The 18,399-nt window shown below is 39.5% G+C and overlaps 1 protein-coding gene and 1 long non-coding RNA gene across 2 annotated transcripts in view; one reads left to right on the plus strand and one right to left on the minus strand.

Moving 5' to 3' along the window:
- TENM2 (teneurin transmembrane protein 2) overlaps nt 1-18,399 on the plus strand; it is a 1,394,720-nt gene that overhangs the window by 1,349,771 nt on the left and 26,550 nt on the right. Inside the window, exon 29 of the mRNA XM_060415963.1 lies at nt 17,617-17,913. Within this exon, the coding sequence (XP_060271946.1) occupies nt 17,617-17,913 (297 nt within the window). The remainder of the gene's footprint in view (nt 1-17,616; nt 17,914-18,399) is intronic.
- Nucleotides 1-18,399, minus strand: part of LOC105606741 (uncharacterized) — a 76,472-nt gene that overhangs the window by 15,844 nt on the left and 42,229 nt on the right. The window lies entirely within an intron of this gene.

Here is an 18,399-nt window from a genome sequence, read left to right on the forward strand (position 1 = left end):
GTGGATCAAAGAGAAACTAAAGAGGAAATTTGAAAGAATCTTGAGTCAAATGAAAATGGAAATACAATATAGCAAACCTTATGGGATGCAGCAAAAGCAGTTCTAAGAGGGAAGTTCACATCAACAACACCTAGACTAGGAAGCAAGAAAGCTCCTAAAGAAACAATCTGGAGGTGGAGACAAAGTAAACAGAGTGGAAAGACATGAGCCACCTCTTCCTATGAAAACACCAAAAATGCAACTAGCTGCTGAACAACCATCCTCAAAAAAATGCTGGAACCTACCAAAAAAGATATCCTATATCCAAAAACAAAAAAGCCACAAGAAGATGGTAGGAGGGTGCAATCACTAAAATCAAGTCCATACCCACCTGGTAAAGTGAAAAGTGAAAGTGTTAGTCACTCAGTCGTGTCTGACTCTCTGTGACCCTATGGACTGTAGCCCATCAGGCTCCTTTGTCCATACGATTCTCCAGGCAAGAATACTGGAGTGGGTTGCCATTCCCTTCTGCAAGAGATCTTCCCAACCCAGGGATTGAACCCAAGTCTGCATTGCAGGCAGATTCTTTACTGTCCGAGCCACCAAGGAAGTCCACTCACCTGGTAGATGACCCACAAACTGGAAAATAATTATATTGTGGAGGTTCTCCCACAGGAGTGAGTGTGTGCCAGGACCCAGGGAAAAAAGCAGTGACCTCACTCATGGAAGCCTGGTCATAGAATTCCTACCTGCTGGTATTGGAGGGCCTTCTGCAAGGAAAGGGGGAGGCTTTGGCTCACTGCAGGGACGAAGACACTGGCAGCAGCAGTTCTGGGGAGCACTCATTGGTGTGAGCTCTCCTGGAGGCTGGCATTTGCTCACCAAGTAAAACTCACTGTTTGCAGATGACATGATACTATACATAGAAAATCTTAAAGTTGCCACCAGAAAACTACTGGAGCTCATCAATGAATTTGGTAAAGTTGCAGGACACAAAATTAATACACAGTAATCTGTTGCATTTCTATACATTAACAAAGATCAGAAAGAGAAATTAAGCAATTTATCATATCAAAAAGAATAAAAACCTAGGAATAAACCTACATAAGGAGGCAAAATACTTCTATTCTGAAAACTGTAAGACACTCATGAAAGAAATCAAAGATGACATAAACAGATGGAAAGATATACCATGTTCTTGGATTGGAAGAATCAATATTGTCAAAATGACTGTACTACCCAAGGCAATCTACAGGGTCAATGCAATCCCTATCAAATTACCAATGGCATTTTTCACAGAACTAGAACAAAATTCTTAAAATATGTATAGAGGTGCAAAAGACCTCAAATAGCCAAAGTAATCTTGAAAAGGAAACACAGAGCTGGAGGAGTCAGGCTCTCTGACTTCAGACTATATTCCAAAGCTACAGTCATCAAAAGAGCATTGTGCTGGCAGAAGAACAAAAATACAGCTCAGTGGAACAGGATAGAAAACTCAGAAGTAAATCCATGCACCTGTGGTCAATTACTCTATTGATAGAGGAGACAAGACTATACAATGAAGAAAAGACAGTCTCTTCAATAAATGGTGCTGGGAAAACTGAACAGCTACGTATAAAAAAATTAAATTAGAACATTCTTTAACAGCATACAAGAAAAGAAATTCAAAATGAATTAAAGACCTAAATGTAAGACTGGACAGTATAAAACTCTTAAAGGAAAACATAGAAAGAACACACTTTAACATACATCAGAGCAATCTCTTCTTCAATCTGTCTCCTAGAGTAATGGAACTAAAAACAAAAATAAATGGGACCTAATTAAACTCAAAAGCTTTTGCACAGCAAGGGAAACCATAAGCAAAACAAAAAGACAACCCATACAACAGAAGAAAATGTTTGCAAACCATGTGACAGACAAGGAATTAATATGCAAAATCTACAAGGCTCAAATCATGAGGCTCAAAATCTAAAAAATAAATGGACAGAAGACCTAAATAGACATTTCTCCAAAGAATACATACACATAGCCAAGAAGCACATGAAATGATGCTCAAAATGACTAATTATTAGGGAAATGCAAATTAAGACACCTCACACCGGTGAGCATGATCATCATCAAAAAGTCTACAAACAGTAAATACTGAAGAGAGTGTGGAGAAAAGGGAACCCTCCCACACTGTTAGTGGGAATGTAAATTAGTACCATCTCTATGGAGAAAAGTGTAGATTCCTTTTATTTATTTTTTTTGTTTTGTTTTGTTTTGTTTTGTTTTGTTTTAATTTTAAAATCTTTAATTCTTACATGCATTCCCAAACGTGAACCCCCCTCCCACCTCCCTCCCCATAACATCTTTCTGGGTCATCCCCATGCACCAGCCCCAAGCATGCTGCATCCTGCGTCAGACATAGACTGGTGATTCAATTCACATGATAGTATACATGTTAGAATGTCATTCTCCCAAATCATCCCACCCTCTCCCTCTCCCTCTGAGTCCAAAAGTCCGTTATACACATCTGTGTCTCTTTCCCTGTCTTGCATACAGGGTCGTCATTGCCATCTTCCTAAATTCCATATATATGTGTTAGTATACTGTATTGGTGTTTTTCTTTCTGGCTTACTTCACTCAGTATAATCGGCTCCAGTTTCATCCATCTCATCAGAACTGATTCAAATGAATTCTTTTTAACGGCTGAGTAATACTCCATTGTGTATATGTACCACATCTTTCTTATCCATTCATCTGCTGATGGACATCTAGGTTGTTTCCATGTCCTGGCTATTATAAACAGTGCTGCGATGAACATTGGGGTACATGTGTCTCTTTCAATTCTGGTTTCCTCGGTGTGTATGCCCAGAAGTGGGATTGCTGGGTCATAAGGTAGTTCTATTTGCAATTTTTTAAGGAATCTCCACACTGTTTTCCATAGTGGCTGTACTAGTTTGCATTCCCACCAACAGTGTAGGAGGGTTCCCTTTTCTCCACACCCTCGCCAGCATTTATTGCTTGCAGATTTTTGGATCGCAGCCATTCTGACTGGTGTGAAGTGGTACCTCATTGTGGTTTTGATTTGCATTTCTCTAATAATGAGTGATGTTGAGCATCTTTTCATGTGTTTGTTAGCCATCCGTATGTCTTCTTTGGAGAAATGTCTATTTAGTTCTTTGGCCCATTTGTAGATTCCTTTTAAAAACTAAAAACAGAACTGCCATATGACCCAGCAATCCCACTCCTGGGCATATGTCTGGAGAAAAACATGTTCAAAAGGATAGATGCCACCCGAGTGTTCACTGCAGCGCTGTTTACAAAAGTCAAGACATGGAAGCAACCTAAATGTCCACTGACAGAGGAGGAATGGATAAAGAAGATGTGGAACACGTATATAATGGAATATTACTCAGTCATTTAAAAGAACAAAATAATGCCATTTGCTGCAACATGGATGAGCCTGGAGATTATCATACTAACTGAAATGCCAGACAAAGAAAAATATAATATTGCCTATATGTGGAATCTAACAAAATTATACAAATGAACTTGTTTACAAATAAGTTCACAGACTTAGAAAACAAGCTTATGGTTACCAAAGGTGAACTGTAGGGGACAAATTTGGAGTCTAGAATTGATATATACACACCACTTTATTTAAAATAGATAACCTACTGTACAGCACAGGTAGGTCCTACAGCAGGGTCCTACAACAAGGACCTGCTGTACAGCTCAGGGAACTCTTCTCAAGATTCTGTAATAACCTACATGGGGAAAGAATTTGAAAATGAATAGATAACGTGTATATGTAACTAGAAAAAGAACAAACTGAACCCAAAGTTACCAGTAGGAAGAAACAATAAAGAGCAGATATAGAGAACAGGAAATATATAAAGTATATAAAACAAACTCACAGCTGGTTCTTTGAACAGATCAGTACAACTGATGAACCCTTAGGTACACCAGCCAAGGAAAAAAGAGAGGGGAGCCAAATGAACAAAATTATAAATGAAGAAGAACATATACAAAGGATCATCGGAGGCTTCTCTGAACAGCTATACACCAACAAACTGAATAGTCTAAAATAAATGGAAAAATTCTTATAAACATAGAAGTTAGCAAGACTGCATTAGGGAGAAACAGAAAATCTGAACAGACCAGTTAACTAGTAAGAAGAAAATTGGTAATCACAAATCGACAAATGAAGAAAAACTTGGGATCGGATGGCTTCACTGGTGAATTTACCTAAAGATTTTAAGAATTAATGCCAGTCCTTCTCAGACTCTTTCAGAAAATCTAAGAGGAGAGAACACTCCCTCAAATTTTATTTACAAGACCAGGGTTACCCTGATACCAAAACAGAAAAGGACACTACCAGAAAACTACAGACAATGTCCCTGATGAAAATAGATGTGAAAATTCCAAATGAAATACTAGCAAATCAAATTCAGGAGCACATTAAAAGGATCATTCACAGGATCAACTGAGATTTGTTCCTGGGATACAAGGATGACTCCAAATTTGCAAAATAATCAATGTGATAGATCACATTAATAGAATGAATGAAAAAATTCATATGATCATGTCAATATATGCAGGAAAAGCATCTGACAAAATTCAACACCTGTCCATGATAAAAACTCTTAACATATTAGGTATAGATAGAGCATGCTGCTGCTAAATTGCTTCAGTCGTGTCCGACTCTGTGCGACCCCAGAGACAACAGCCCACCAGGCTCCCCCATCCCTGGGATTCTCTAGGCAAGAACACTGGAGTGGGTTGCCATTTCCTTCTTCAATGCATGAAAGTGAAGAGTGAAAGTGAAGTCGCTCAGTCATGTCCAACTCTTAGTAACCCCATGGACTGTAGCCTACCAGGCTCCTCCGTCCATGGGATTTGCCAGGCAAGAGTACTGGAGTGGGCTGCCATTGCCTTCTCCGAGATAGAGCATACCTCAACATAATAAAGGCCATATGTAACAAGTCCACAGCTACATCACAATGGTAAAAGGTTGAGACTTTTTCCCTAAGAACAGGATCAAAACAAGGGTGCCCACTCTCACCACTCCTATTCAATATAATTTGGGAAGGTCAGAGCAATTAGTCAAGAAAACAAATTTTTTTAAGTACCAGAATTCAAAAAGGAAGAAGTAAAACTGTCTCTATTTGCAGATGACATGATGTTATACATAGAAAATCCTAAATACCAGGAAACTGCTAGCTCTAATCAACAAATGTGAGAAGAGTTTGGGATAAAAATTTAACATAAAAAGATCAGTAGTGTTGCTGTACACTCACAATGAATTATCTGAAAAAGAAATTAAGAAAATGATACTATTTGCAATAGCATCAAAAACAATAAAACACTTAGGAATAAATTTACTAAGGAGATGAAATATTTATGCTTTAAAAAATAAAATACTGATCAAAGAAGATACAAATAAATGAAACATATCTTATGTTCATGATTTGGAAGAATTAAGATCACTAAAATGTCAATACTAACAAAAGCCATCTACAGATTCAATGCAATTCCTATTAAAATTCCAATGGCATTTTTTACAGAAGTAGAAAAACACTCCTAAAATTTGTATGGAACCACAAAAGACCCTGATAACCAAAGAAATCCTAAGAAATAAGAACAAAGCAAAAAATATCACACTTCCTGGTTTCAAGCTATAGTATTAAGCTATAGTCATCAAAATGTATGATACTGGCATAAAAATAGACAAACAGACCAATAAAATAGAATTGAGAGCCCAGAAATAAATTCAGGCTTACATGGTCAACTGTATTTAACAAGGAGCCAAGAATACTTGATGGAGAAAAGAAAGTCTCTTCCATAAACTGTTCTGTGAAAATTGGATATTCATGTGTAAAAGAATGAAACTAGGCCCCTTAGACCACTCACAAATATTAACTTGAAATGGAGTAATAACTTAAATGTAACACTTGAAATTATAAAATTCCTAGAGGAAAAAAATAAGGAAAGAAATCCTTGACATGGGTCTTTATAATGATTTTTTTGGTATGACACCTAAAGCATAATCAACAAAATCAAAAATAAACATGTGAGAACATATCAACTACAAAGCTCTGCACAGCAAAACAAACAAACAAAACAACCCAGCAAAGTGGAATAACTATAAAATGAGAAAAAATGTATTTGTAAACTATACATCTGATAGGGCTTCCCAGGTGGCACAGTGGTAAAGAATCCACCTGCCAATGCAGGAGGCACAAGAGACGCAGGTTTGATCCCTGGGTTGGAAAGATCCCCTAGAGTAGGAAATAGCAACCTGTTCCAGTATTCTTGCCTGGAAAATATCATGTATAGAGGAACCTGGCAGACTGCAGTCCATGGGGTTGCAAAGAGTTGGACATGCTTGAGCAACTGAGCACACACATACATATATCTGATAAAGGGTTAACGTCTAAAATATGTGAAGAACTCATACAATTCAGTGGCGAAAACCCAGTTAAAAATGGGCAAAGGACCTGAATAGACATGTTTACAAAGAAAATATATAGATGGCCAACAGGTGTGCTCAGCATCTCAACAAGACGCTCAACATCACTGATCACTGAGTGAGTGAAGTCGCTCAGTCATGTCCAGCTCTTTGCGACACCATGGACTGTAGGAGCCTCCCATGCTCCTCTGTCCATGGGATTTTCCAGGCAAGAGTACTGGAGTGGGTTGCCATTAGTCACAAACACAATGAGATATCATCTTACTTTTATTGGAATGGCCATCCTCGAAAAAGAAGAGATAATAAAAGTAGCAAAGATGTGGAAAAAAGGGAACTCTTACACTACTGGGATTGCAAATTGGCACAGACACTACGGAAAACAGTATGGAGGTTCCTCAAAAAGGCAAAAATGTAACTACTACACAATCCAGCAATTATACTTTTAGGAGTATGTCTGAAGGAAAAAACCACTATGTCAAAGAGCTATCTGTATTCCCATGTTCACAAACAGCATTATTTATAATAGCCAAGATATGGAAATATCCTAAGTGTCCACTGAAAGTAAACATACAAAGAAGCTGTACATAGGTAGGTAGATGGAGACAGACAGACAACAGAATATTATTCAGTCATAAAAATGAAGAAATCCTGCCAGGAACAACAACATGGATGAACTTTGTGGGCATTGTGCGAAGTGAAATAAGTCAGAGAAAGATAAATACCACGTGATTTTACTTACTGTTAAAATATGTAAAACAAACAAAAAACCCCAAACTCATTGTAAAAAACAGATCAAATTTTTGGTTACCAGAGGCAGAGATGAGGGAAACAGAATTGGAGGAAGGTGGTTAAAATGTACAAACTTCCAGTTTTAAGACAAGTGCTATGAGTAATGACCACTATGACCATAATTTAACACTGTTGTATGATATGGGAAAGTTGTTAAAGAAAGGCATTACATAATGACAAGAAGGTATATTCAGCAAGAGGATATAGTGTTTACAAATATTTACATACCCACTATAAGAGCCCTAAGCATATAAAGCAAATATTAACAGATCTAAAGGGAGAAATATACAGAAATATAGTAATAGTAGGAGACAATATCCCACTTACATCAATAGGTAGATTGTCCAGACAGAAAATCAGTAAGGAAACAGTGGCCTTAAGCAATAAATTTGGCCACATAAACTTAACAGATATACGTAAAGCATTCCATCTAAAAACAATGTAATACACATTGGAACATTCCCCAGGACAGATATGTTAGGCCACAAAATAAGTCTTAACAAATGTATAAGACTGAAATCATATCAAGCATCCTTTCTGACCACAATGGTATGAAACTGGAAGTCAATTACAAAACAAAACTAGAATATTCACAAATATATGGAGATTAAACAACATGTTACAGGTCAATCAAATACACCAAAGAAGTTCTCATACTGTTGCAAAAATTCTAGGCCCCACAACAGACTTCCCAACTTGGGGATCTGACAAAGGGACTGAGAAACTCTAGGGAATCTGACTTAGAAGGTCATTGGGATTTGATTACAGATCTTTCACTGGACTAGGGAAACAATCTCTTGGAGGGCACAAACAAAACTCTGTGTGCACCAGGATCCAGGAGAAAGGAGCAGTGACCCCACAAAAGACTGAGAGAGACTTGCCTGTGAGTGTTTGGGAGTCAGTAGTGGCCTGCCACAGGGTCAGGAGCACTGACAGCAACAGTCCTGGGAGGCATGGTGTGCTGGCATAAATCCTCTTGGCGGAGATGACCATTACCTCTACCATAGTTTGGCCTCAGGACAGACTGCATTACCTGCCTCCTGAGAAACATGTATGCAAGTCAAGAAGCAACAGTTAGAACTGGACATGGAACAACAAACATCAAGGCTATATATTGTCACCCTGCTTATGTAACTTCTATGCAGAGTATATCATGTGAAATGCTGGGCTTGATGAAGCTTAAGCTGGAATCAAGACTTCCAGGAAAAATATCAATAACCTCAGATATACAGATGACACCACCCTAATAGCAGAAAGTGAAGAGGAACTAAAGAGACTCTTGATGAAAGTGAAAGAGGAGAGCGAAAAAGCTGGCTTATAACCCAACATTCAAAATATAAGATGATGATATCGGGCCCATCACTTCATGGCAAATAGATGGGGAAGAAATGGAAACAGTAGCAGACTTTATTTTCTCAGACTCCAAAATCACTGTGGATGGTGACAGCAGTCGTGAAATTAAAAGATGCTTGCTCCTTGGAAGAAAAGCTATGACAAACCCAGACAGTGTATTAAAAAGCAGAGACATCACTTTGCCATCAAAGGTCTGTCTAGTCAAAGTTCTGGTTTTTCCATTTGTCATGTACAGGTCCATGTGAGAGCTGGACCATAAAGAAGGCTGAGTTCTGAAGAATTGATACTTTTGAACTGTGGTGCTGGAAAAGGCTCTTGAGAGTCCCTTGGACAGCAGGGAGATCAAGCCAGTCAGTCCTAAAGGACATCAACCCTGAATATTCATTAGAAGGACTGATGCTGAAGCTGAAGCTCCAATACTTTGGCCACCTGATGTGAAGAGCCAACTCACTGAAAAAGACCCTGATGCTGGGAAAGACTGAGGCCAAGAGAACAAGGAGGCAACAGAGGATGAGATGGTTAGCTGGTATCATTGACTCAATGGACATGAGCCTGAGCTAACTCCAGCAAATAGTGAAGGACAAAGAAACTTGCCATTATCTGCAGTCCATGGGGTTGCAAAAAGTCAAACATGATTAAGTGACTGAACAAAACAATAGACAAATGCGTCAAAGAAATCAAAAGAAAAAATACCTTGAGACAAATGAAAATGGAAATACAACATACCAAAACTTAAGGAATACAGAAAAAGCAATTCTAAAAGGGAAGTTCATAGCAATAAATACCTACCTGAAGAAACAAGAAATATCATAAGTAGATGACCTAATGTTACACCTTAAGGAACTATGAGAACAACAAATGAAGCCTACAGTTAGAAGGAGGAATAATAAAGATCAGAGAGAAAGTAAATTAAATAGAGACTAAATAGACAATATCAAAAATTCAATGAATCCAAGAGCTAATTCTTTAAAAAGGTAAACCAAATTGACAAACCTTTAGCTAGACTTGGCAAAAAAAGAGAGGACTCAAAATCTGAAATGAAAGAGAAGAAATTATAAACAATACTACAAAAATGAAAATATAATAGAGACTATTGTAAACATTATATACCAATGAATGGGCAATATCGAAGAAAGATGCATTTCTATAAACACAAAGCTTATAAGTGAATGATAAATAAAACATCTGAACAGATCAATTACTAGTAATAAGACTGAATCAGTATCAAAAACATCCCACCAAACAGAAATCCAGGATCACATGGCTTCACTTGTGAATTCTACTTAACATTCAAAGAATTTATACCAATCCTTCTCAAATTCTTCCCAAAAGAAATTAAAATGAAGGGATGTTTCCAAACTCATTTAACAAGGCCAGCATTACCCTAATACAAAAATCAGACAAGGACACTGCCAGAAATAAAATTATGGGTCAATATCCCTGATGGACAGAGCTGCAAATATCCTCAAGAAAATATTAGCAAATTGAGTTCAACAATACATGAAAAAGATCATAACACAGGATCAAATGAAATTTATTTCAAGAATGCAAAGATGGTTCCAAATCCATAAATCAATATGATACACCACACTAACAAAATAAAGGATAAAAATCATCTCAATAGATGCAGAAAAGCTTTTGACAAATTCAACATCCTTTTACAATTAAAAGAACCTCTCAACAGAGTATAAAGGGAATGCATCTCAATATGAAAGGCCATGTGTGATAAGCCCATTTCTAACATCATACTCCATGTTATGACCAACCTAGACAGCATATTAAAAAGAAAAGACACTACTTTGCTGACAAAGGTCCATATAGTCAGAGCTGTGCTTTTTCCAGTAGTCATGTGTGGATGTGAGAGTTGGACCATAAAGAAAGCTGAGTGCCAAAGAATTGATGCTTTTGAACTGTGGTACTGGAGAAGAATCTTGAGAGTCCCTTGGACTGCAAGGAGATCCATCCAGTCCATCCTAGCGGAAATCAGTCCTGAATATTCATTGGAAGGACTGATGCTGAAGCTGAAACTCCAATACTTTGGCCACCTGATGTGAAGAACTGACTCATTGGAAAAGACACTGATGTTGGGAAAAATTGAAGACAGGAGGAGAAGGGGATGACAGATGGTTGGATGGTATCACTGACTCAATGGACATGAGTTTGAGCAAGCTCCAGGAGTTGGTGATGGACAGGGAAGCCTGCGTGATGCAGTCCATAGTATCCCAAGGAGTCGGACAGGACTGAGCAACTGAACTGAACTGAACATCATACTCAATGGTAAAAGGCTGAAAACTCTTCCTCTAAGAACAGGAACAAGTATGCCCATTCTTGCCACTTTTATTCACCATAGCACTGAAAATCCTAGATAGCAATTAAGCAAGAAAAAATAAAAGGCATCCAATGGGAAAAAGAAGTAAAACTGTCACTATTTGCCAAAACCATGAACATACACACATAGAACATCCTAAAGACTTTACAAAAAAACTGTAGAATAAACAAATTCAGTAAAGTTGCAGGATACAAAATCAGTATTCAGAAATCTGTTACATTTCTACATACTAATAACAAACTATTAGAATTAAGAAATCAATCACATTTATAATTCCATCTAAATACCTAGGAATAAATTTAGCCAAGGAGGTGAAATAACTGTACACTAAAAACTGTAAGACATTAGTGAAAGAAATTGAAAAAAGGATTTTCTGTGCTCATGGATTAGGAGAAAAATGCCCTTAATATCAAAAGCAACTTACAGATTTAACACAATCCCTAAACAAAGCCCAGTGGCATTTTTCACATAAATAGAACAGACATTCCTAAAATTGATATGGAACCACAGCTATCCAAATAGCCAAAGCAATCTTAAGATGGAAGAAGAAATCTGGCGACATCACAATCCTTGATTTGAAACTCTATTGCAAAGCTATAGTCATCAAAACAATATTGCAATAAACACAGACACATAGACCAATGGAACAGAATTGAGAGACCAAAAATAAACTGCACATATACAGTCAATTAATTGACAACAAAGAGCGAAAAATATACAAACAGAGAAAGGACACTCTGTTTAACTAATGGTGTTGGGGAAACTTGATAGTCACATGCAAAAGAATAGAACTGGAGCACTATTTATACCACTCACAGGAATTAACTCAAGTGGATTAAAATCTTGAACATAAGACCTAAAGCTGTAAAACTGAGGGAAAAACATAGGCGGTAAGCTTTTTGACATTCATCTGAAGGATGATGTTTTGGATTTGCCACCTAAGCAAAAGCAATAAAAGCAAAAATCAAAAGTGGGACTACATCAAACTAAAAAAGCTTACACACAGCAAAGGAAACCATCCACAAAATGAAAAGACAACCTTTTTATTATAACATTTTTTTAACATTTACAAATCATATATCTATTAATGGCTTAATACCCAAAATACAAAAAGAACTCATACAACTCAATAGCAGAAAAACAAAAAACACTTCTACTGACAAATAGGATTTATATAGACATTTTTCCAGAGAAGACATATAGATGGCCAATAGGCACCTGGAAAGGTGCTCAACATCATTGATAATTAGGGATGTTCAAATCAAAACCATAATGAGATATTATTAATACCTCACACCTATTAGAATGGCTGTTATGAAAATGACAATGAATGTTGGTGAGGTTGTAAAGGGAAACTGCATGCACTGTTGGTAGGAGTGCAAACTGATGCAGTCACTGTGGAAATAGTATCGCGCTTCCTCGAAAACAAAAAAATGAAAAATAGAACTACCATATGACCCAGCAGTCCCACTCCTGGATATATATATGAATAAAATGAAAACACAAAGCCAACAAAATAGGCACCCCAGCATTCACTGCAGCATATTCACAACAAACCAAGACATCGAAGCAACCTAAGTGTCCATCAAGGATGAATACAGAAGATGTGATACACACACACACACACACACACACACACACACAATGGAAAACTATTCTGACCCTGCCAAAAAAAAAAGGAATGAAATATTGCCATTTGTGATATGGATGAACCTTGAAGGCATTATGTGAAGTGAAATAAGTCAGACAGAAAAAGACAAATACCATATGATCTCACTTATATATGGAATCTTAAAAAAAAAAAAAAAAGATTATAGTTACTGAAAACAGATTGGTGGTTGACAGTGGTAAGGGGTTGGGGTGATTAAAATGAGGAAAGGGAGTCAAAAGATTCAAACTTACACTTAAATAAGTTGTAATGTACAGCATGGTGTTTATGGTTAACACTGTATTGCATATTTGAAAGTTGCTAACTCTTGAGAGTCCCTTGGACTGCAAGAAGATCCAACCAATCCATTCTGAAGGAGATCAGTCCTGAGTGTTCATTGGAAGGACTGATGCTAAAGCTGAAACTCCAATACTTTGGCCACCTCATGCAAAGAGTTGACTCATTGGAAAAGACCCTGATGCTGGGAGGGATTGGGGGCAGGAGGAGAAAGGGACGACAGAGGATGAGATGGCTGGATGGCATCACCGACTCGATGGACAGGGAGGCCTGGCCTGCTGCGATTCATGGGATCGCAAAGAGTCGGACACGACTGAGCGACTTAACTGAATTGAAGAGTAAATCTTAGAAGTCCTCATCACAGGAAAAAGTATTTCACAACTGTGTACAGTGATCAGTGATAACTAGACTTACTGAGCTGATTGTTTACAGTACATACACTATTGAATTGTTCTGTTGTATGAAATGGCAGCCCACTCCAGTATTCTTGCCTGGAGAATCCCGAGGACAGAGGAGCCTCATGGGCTGCCGTCTAAGGGATAGCACAGAGTTGGACACGACTGAAGCGACTTAGCAGCAGCAGCAGCATACCTGAAACTAATAGAATACTGTATGTCAATTTGATCTTAACTTTAAAAATAAACTTAAAAATCATTGATTTTAAAGAAAGGTGTGAAGAGGGTAAATCCTAAGACTCTTCCCTTTTTTTGTATCTATATGAGATGATGGATTTAACCTAATTTATTGTGGTAATCATTTCTTAATATATGTAAGTTAAATCACTGTGCTGTACACTTTAAACTTATACAATGAGATATATCAGTTATCTCAATGAAGTGAAGTGAAGTGAGGACACTCAGTCATGTCTGACTCTTTGTGACCTCATGGACTGTAACCTACCAGGCTCCTCTGTCCATGGGATTTTCCAGGCAAGAATACTGGAGTGGGTTGCCATTTCCTTCGCCAGATCTTCCCGACCCAGGGATCGAACCCGGGTTTCCTGCATTCCAGGCAGATGCTTTACTGTCTGAGCCACTAGAGAAGCCCAATTATCTCAATAAACAGTGGGAAATCTCAAATTAGCTCTATAATAAAATCCCATTCCCACCCTGAATTATCAGTGGCTAATGGGGTCGCAAAGAGTCGGACACGACTGAGCGACTGAACTGAACTGAACTGAATGATTAGTACTTATTACTTTTTTATGGTTGGTGTACCTGGGCCTCATTAGCTTTTCAGTAACAGCAGTAAACCCAAATGGTAGCAGTCAGAGGTTTGGGAACCCTCTTCTGTGCTTGCCCACTATTCTGTTTTTTCTGCATTCTCAACACCTTCATATACTAAGATAGTTGTTACTATGATAGTCATGCTTGCACATATGATTTACATGTTAGTATCCCCCATGAATACATGTTATAGCATTATACTTACATGCATACACACACAATTATATTACGGATATATGATTTGCCTGTTGGTCTCCCCCAGGTAACTGAAGATAGAGCCTATGGCACACTAAGTATTTTAGCCAGTAGTACTCGTCAGGATCGCCCAGCTTTGATTCCCTGGGAGGCTGATTCAGCAGTGGTGGAGTCAGTGCAGCAGCCCTGCTTTGAGAGAGCATCCCCGATGGTTTAGAATCGCACGTCTGATGGAGAGCCGCCCATGGGGTGGGGGTGTCGGGGGCAACGGTACAACCTAGGGGTGGAGGTGGTGAGCTCAGGATTGCGATCCTGGGCCCAACGCTTACTGTGTAAGCGTGAGCACAGCACTTTAACCATCTGTGCCTTGCATGTAATATGAGGATAATAGTGCCTGCCTGTGAGTGTTGTGAGGATTAAACAAGAAAAACATGGGCAGTGCTGAGAACACACCAAGCCCATCGCAAAGTTCTCAGGACGTGTTGCTCTGTTGGTGGTGTTCCTCCTTGCACTCCAGGGCAGGCACCATGCTTGACATTGGCAGAGATGTAATGTTTAATCAATAATAAATGTCCTGGGGGCTATGTGATATTAGTGAAGAGACACACGGGAAAACAGGAAAGGGATGGACGGATGACTGAGGAAGTAGGAAATACACAGGTACAGGCGGCTCAGGAAATCCTGAAAATCCTTCCTCACTGTTGCCACGTTTCATTCTGCCGAATAAAATGTTCACAAGGTCTTGAACTGAAATCCTGAGACAATAGGCTTAAGAATATTGGTGGCCTTCTGCTGCTCTTGTCCCAAATGAAGCGACCCAGTGTGGCCAAATTTCTGTTCCCAGAGGAAGTGATCTTTCTAACCCAAGCTTGTGGTTTGCTCTGGTTATGATAACTCTAATACCATATCTTCAGCATCTTCAGTGATTCTGACAGCATTAACTTTCGGACATGTTAGAAATAGTCTGCCATACTCCTTTTTTGGATTCTTCCAATTACTGCAGGTTTGGTGATATGAATCTTTCACTTAGAGTTGGATTTCCTTAAAATCCCAAGAACTCACACCTTTATTCTCTTTCATGCTTTAGATAAATGTTCTATCTCACATGTTCTGTCCCCTTTTCTCTGGGATGATTTCATGAAAACAGCAATGGTTTGGGGAATCAGGTAGTCCTGGGCTCAGATCCTGGCACTTCTCTAGCTGTGTGACCCCCTCGAGCTTGGATGCCCATATATAATATAATTTTTACCTATGTGTGAGAATAAAATGGAATCAAGTATGTAAAGCACTTAGCACAGTATCTGTCAAAGCATCAGGGACTTTTATCAGTTTAGATTAGCTTCAACTGCTGGTAACAGATTAGAAATAACAGGAGAGTATACAAGATATAGACATTATTCTCACGCTCTAAACGGAGTCTGAAAAGTGAAAGTGCTAGTAACTCAGTCATGTCTGACTCTTTGTGACTCCATGGACTGTAGTCTGCCAGGCTTCTCTGTCCATGGAATTCTCCAGGCAAGAATACTTGGAGTGGGTAGCCCTTCCCTGCTCCTAGGGGTAAGCAATTCATGGCTGGTACAGATGACCTAGGTCATCTTGAAGACACCTAGGTTGACAGGGATCTAGACTCTTTCTCCGGATGAGGTTTAACATCCTCAAAGTCACCCCATATTCACAAAGTGAATACTGGAGCGCCAGTGATCACATCCACATTCCACCTAAGGAAAGGACGGAGGAAGAATGAAAGGGGTGCTTGCTTCCTGGCTACGTCTGCTTTCTTCAAGGTTCCCAGCAGACCCAGCCAACGACTACTACTTAAATCACTTTGCCCCTACCCAAGTCTCAAGAAAGCTGTGAAATGTAGTTCTTTACCTGGGTAAAGTGCTGCTCCCCAGTATAATAGGTGTCTGTCATATTAGAATTATTCCTAGTCCCCCCACCAAAGCTGCAATGTGGAACCCTTCAAGGGCTGTGGCAGTGCTTTACAGTCATTTGACACATCTCAGGACACTCAATGTATATCCAGTATAAAGTGTGGGAAATAGTAGAGCTGGTTGGTTAACTGGTCAAAGTCTAAAGACCTAAGTCCCAGACTAACCTACCACTTCATTGCAGCATGACCTTGGGCAAGTGTATAACCTCTGTTCGAGGCTTGTTTTCCTCATTTGTGAGCATCAGCTCCGACAGTGGATGTAACTTGCCCAAGATAATGCCTATATAGACTGGCTCTGAACATGTGTCAAAGTTAGTATTATCATCATTATTATTGTTAAGTGCTATTGAATTATTACTAGAAGGTGGGGAGGTACCAGACATCTTTCACATCCTTTCCTTCTGCATGTTTATACCTTCTCTTGCCTTCAGCAGTCACCCCAGGGAGGTGCAGATTTGCAGTCAATTATGTTGAAAGAGCCTGGGCTGAGTTGGCCTCATTCCCTTCAATTCCAGGCATCCACTCCAGGCTAGCTGAATCTCTAGAGTCCCTCTCATGTCCCCATACCCAGAGTCTAGTCTCTCAGCTCTGCCTTCGGAGAGAGGCTCTCTTCTCTAAACAGATCAACTGCTAAACAAATATTAAATTATATCTGGGTTGTTCCCTTGAAATCTAAGTGAATCAGTTCTTCCCTTTGTTGGAATTCCCCAGCCCTGTTGCTATTATCCCACTGGTGTCTTGCATCCTTGGCAATGGCGAGATTTTTCTCTAGGTGGGAGAATTAAAGGATTTCACGTAGGAATAAGGCTTTGTATTCCCAGATCATGGTAAAACATGGATTTCTAAGAGCTTCTCCTCACCTTCCTGGGTACCTTTTAAGATTTGGGAACAAAAAAAAAAAGATTTGGGAACAAATCTTGGCACCTGCCCTCAAAGATCATTAGCTACCCATTAGTTGATGACTTGCCCAAAAAGGGTTTTAAGTGTATAAATATACAAATTATCTTGCTTGCCAAGATGGCCAGGCAGGACAGTCAGAACCCTGGGGTCCAGGGCTATTGTGGATGGCCATGTAATTTCACCATTTACATGGTTTACATGATGGCACCCCTGAGCTGTGCTGTGCAGTGTACAGCCTATATAACTGTTCATGGTGGCCATGCCCCAATCAGTCATTTCCAGCCATAACCAGCCTTGTTTCTGTATTCTAGTGAATGCTACAAAAATTACCATTTCCTGTGTGTACTATGATGTAAAGGCATTTAGGAAGCACTTCCCTAAATAACTTCAAGAGTATTCCTTCCTCTAAAGCACACACATGCCCTGGCCACACCAGCCACATCCTCCATAGCAATCTGAGCTAACACGCCCTGTGATGTCTTTCAAAGCAGGCATATTGTGTTTTCCCAGGTCCATGGAAGAAATCTCTTGTCCATTGACTATGACCGGAACATTCGGACAGAGAAGATCTATGATGATCACCGGAAGTTCACCCTGAGGATCATTTATGACCAAGTGGGCCGCCCCTTCCTCTGGCTCCCCAGCAGCGGGCTGGCAGCCGTGAACGTCTCCTATTTCTTCAATGGGCGCTTGGCCGGCCTTCAGCGTGGGGCCATGAGCGAGAGGACGGACATCGACAAGCAGGGCCGGATCGTGTCCCGCATGTTTGCCGACGGGAAGGTGTGGAGCTATTCCTACCTTGACAAGGTGGGTGGACATGCTGCCCTTGCTCAGCTGGGGCTGTCTCTCCCATTCACGCTGCTCTTTTTAAGCTGACCTGATACACTTTGCCATAAGACATTTTAACATCTTTACTTTGACTCTACCAGGGCTCCCATGTACTCCCACCCTCTGGGAGGGAGGAAATCCCAAGGAAAATGTTATTCATAGCCCAGCACTACTACCATCAACAGCCAAAAAAAAAAAAAAAAAAAAAACCTGCTAGATACTCAGTAATGGCGAAAAGAATGGATTGTCTGATTTTATTCCCCCAGAAAAGTGCTGTTGAAGCAGACAGAATCATGTCACTAGCAGCACAGTTCATCATTCCTTATGAACTGGAAATGCAGTGATTCATTTCTACCATGCCTGGAATTAAGCCATCAGGGTAGGAACTCTGCCTAAAACTCCAGCACACGGAGCAGCCCCCTCCTACTTGGCTTGTTGGCTGAAGCAGTCAACAGATTCTTGCTA

This window comes from Ovis aries, chromosome 5 (genome assembly GCF_016772045.2).
Source record: "Ovis aries strain OAR_USU_Benz2616 breed Rambouillet chromosome 5, ARS-UI_Ramb_v3.0, whole genome shotgun sequence".
Taxonomy (NCBI): domain Eukaryota; kingdom Metazoa; phylum Chordata; class Mammalia; order Artiodactyla; family Bovidae; genus Ovis; species Ovis aries.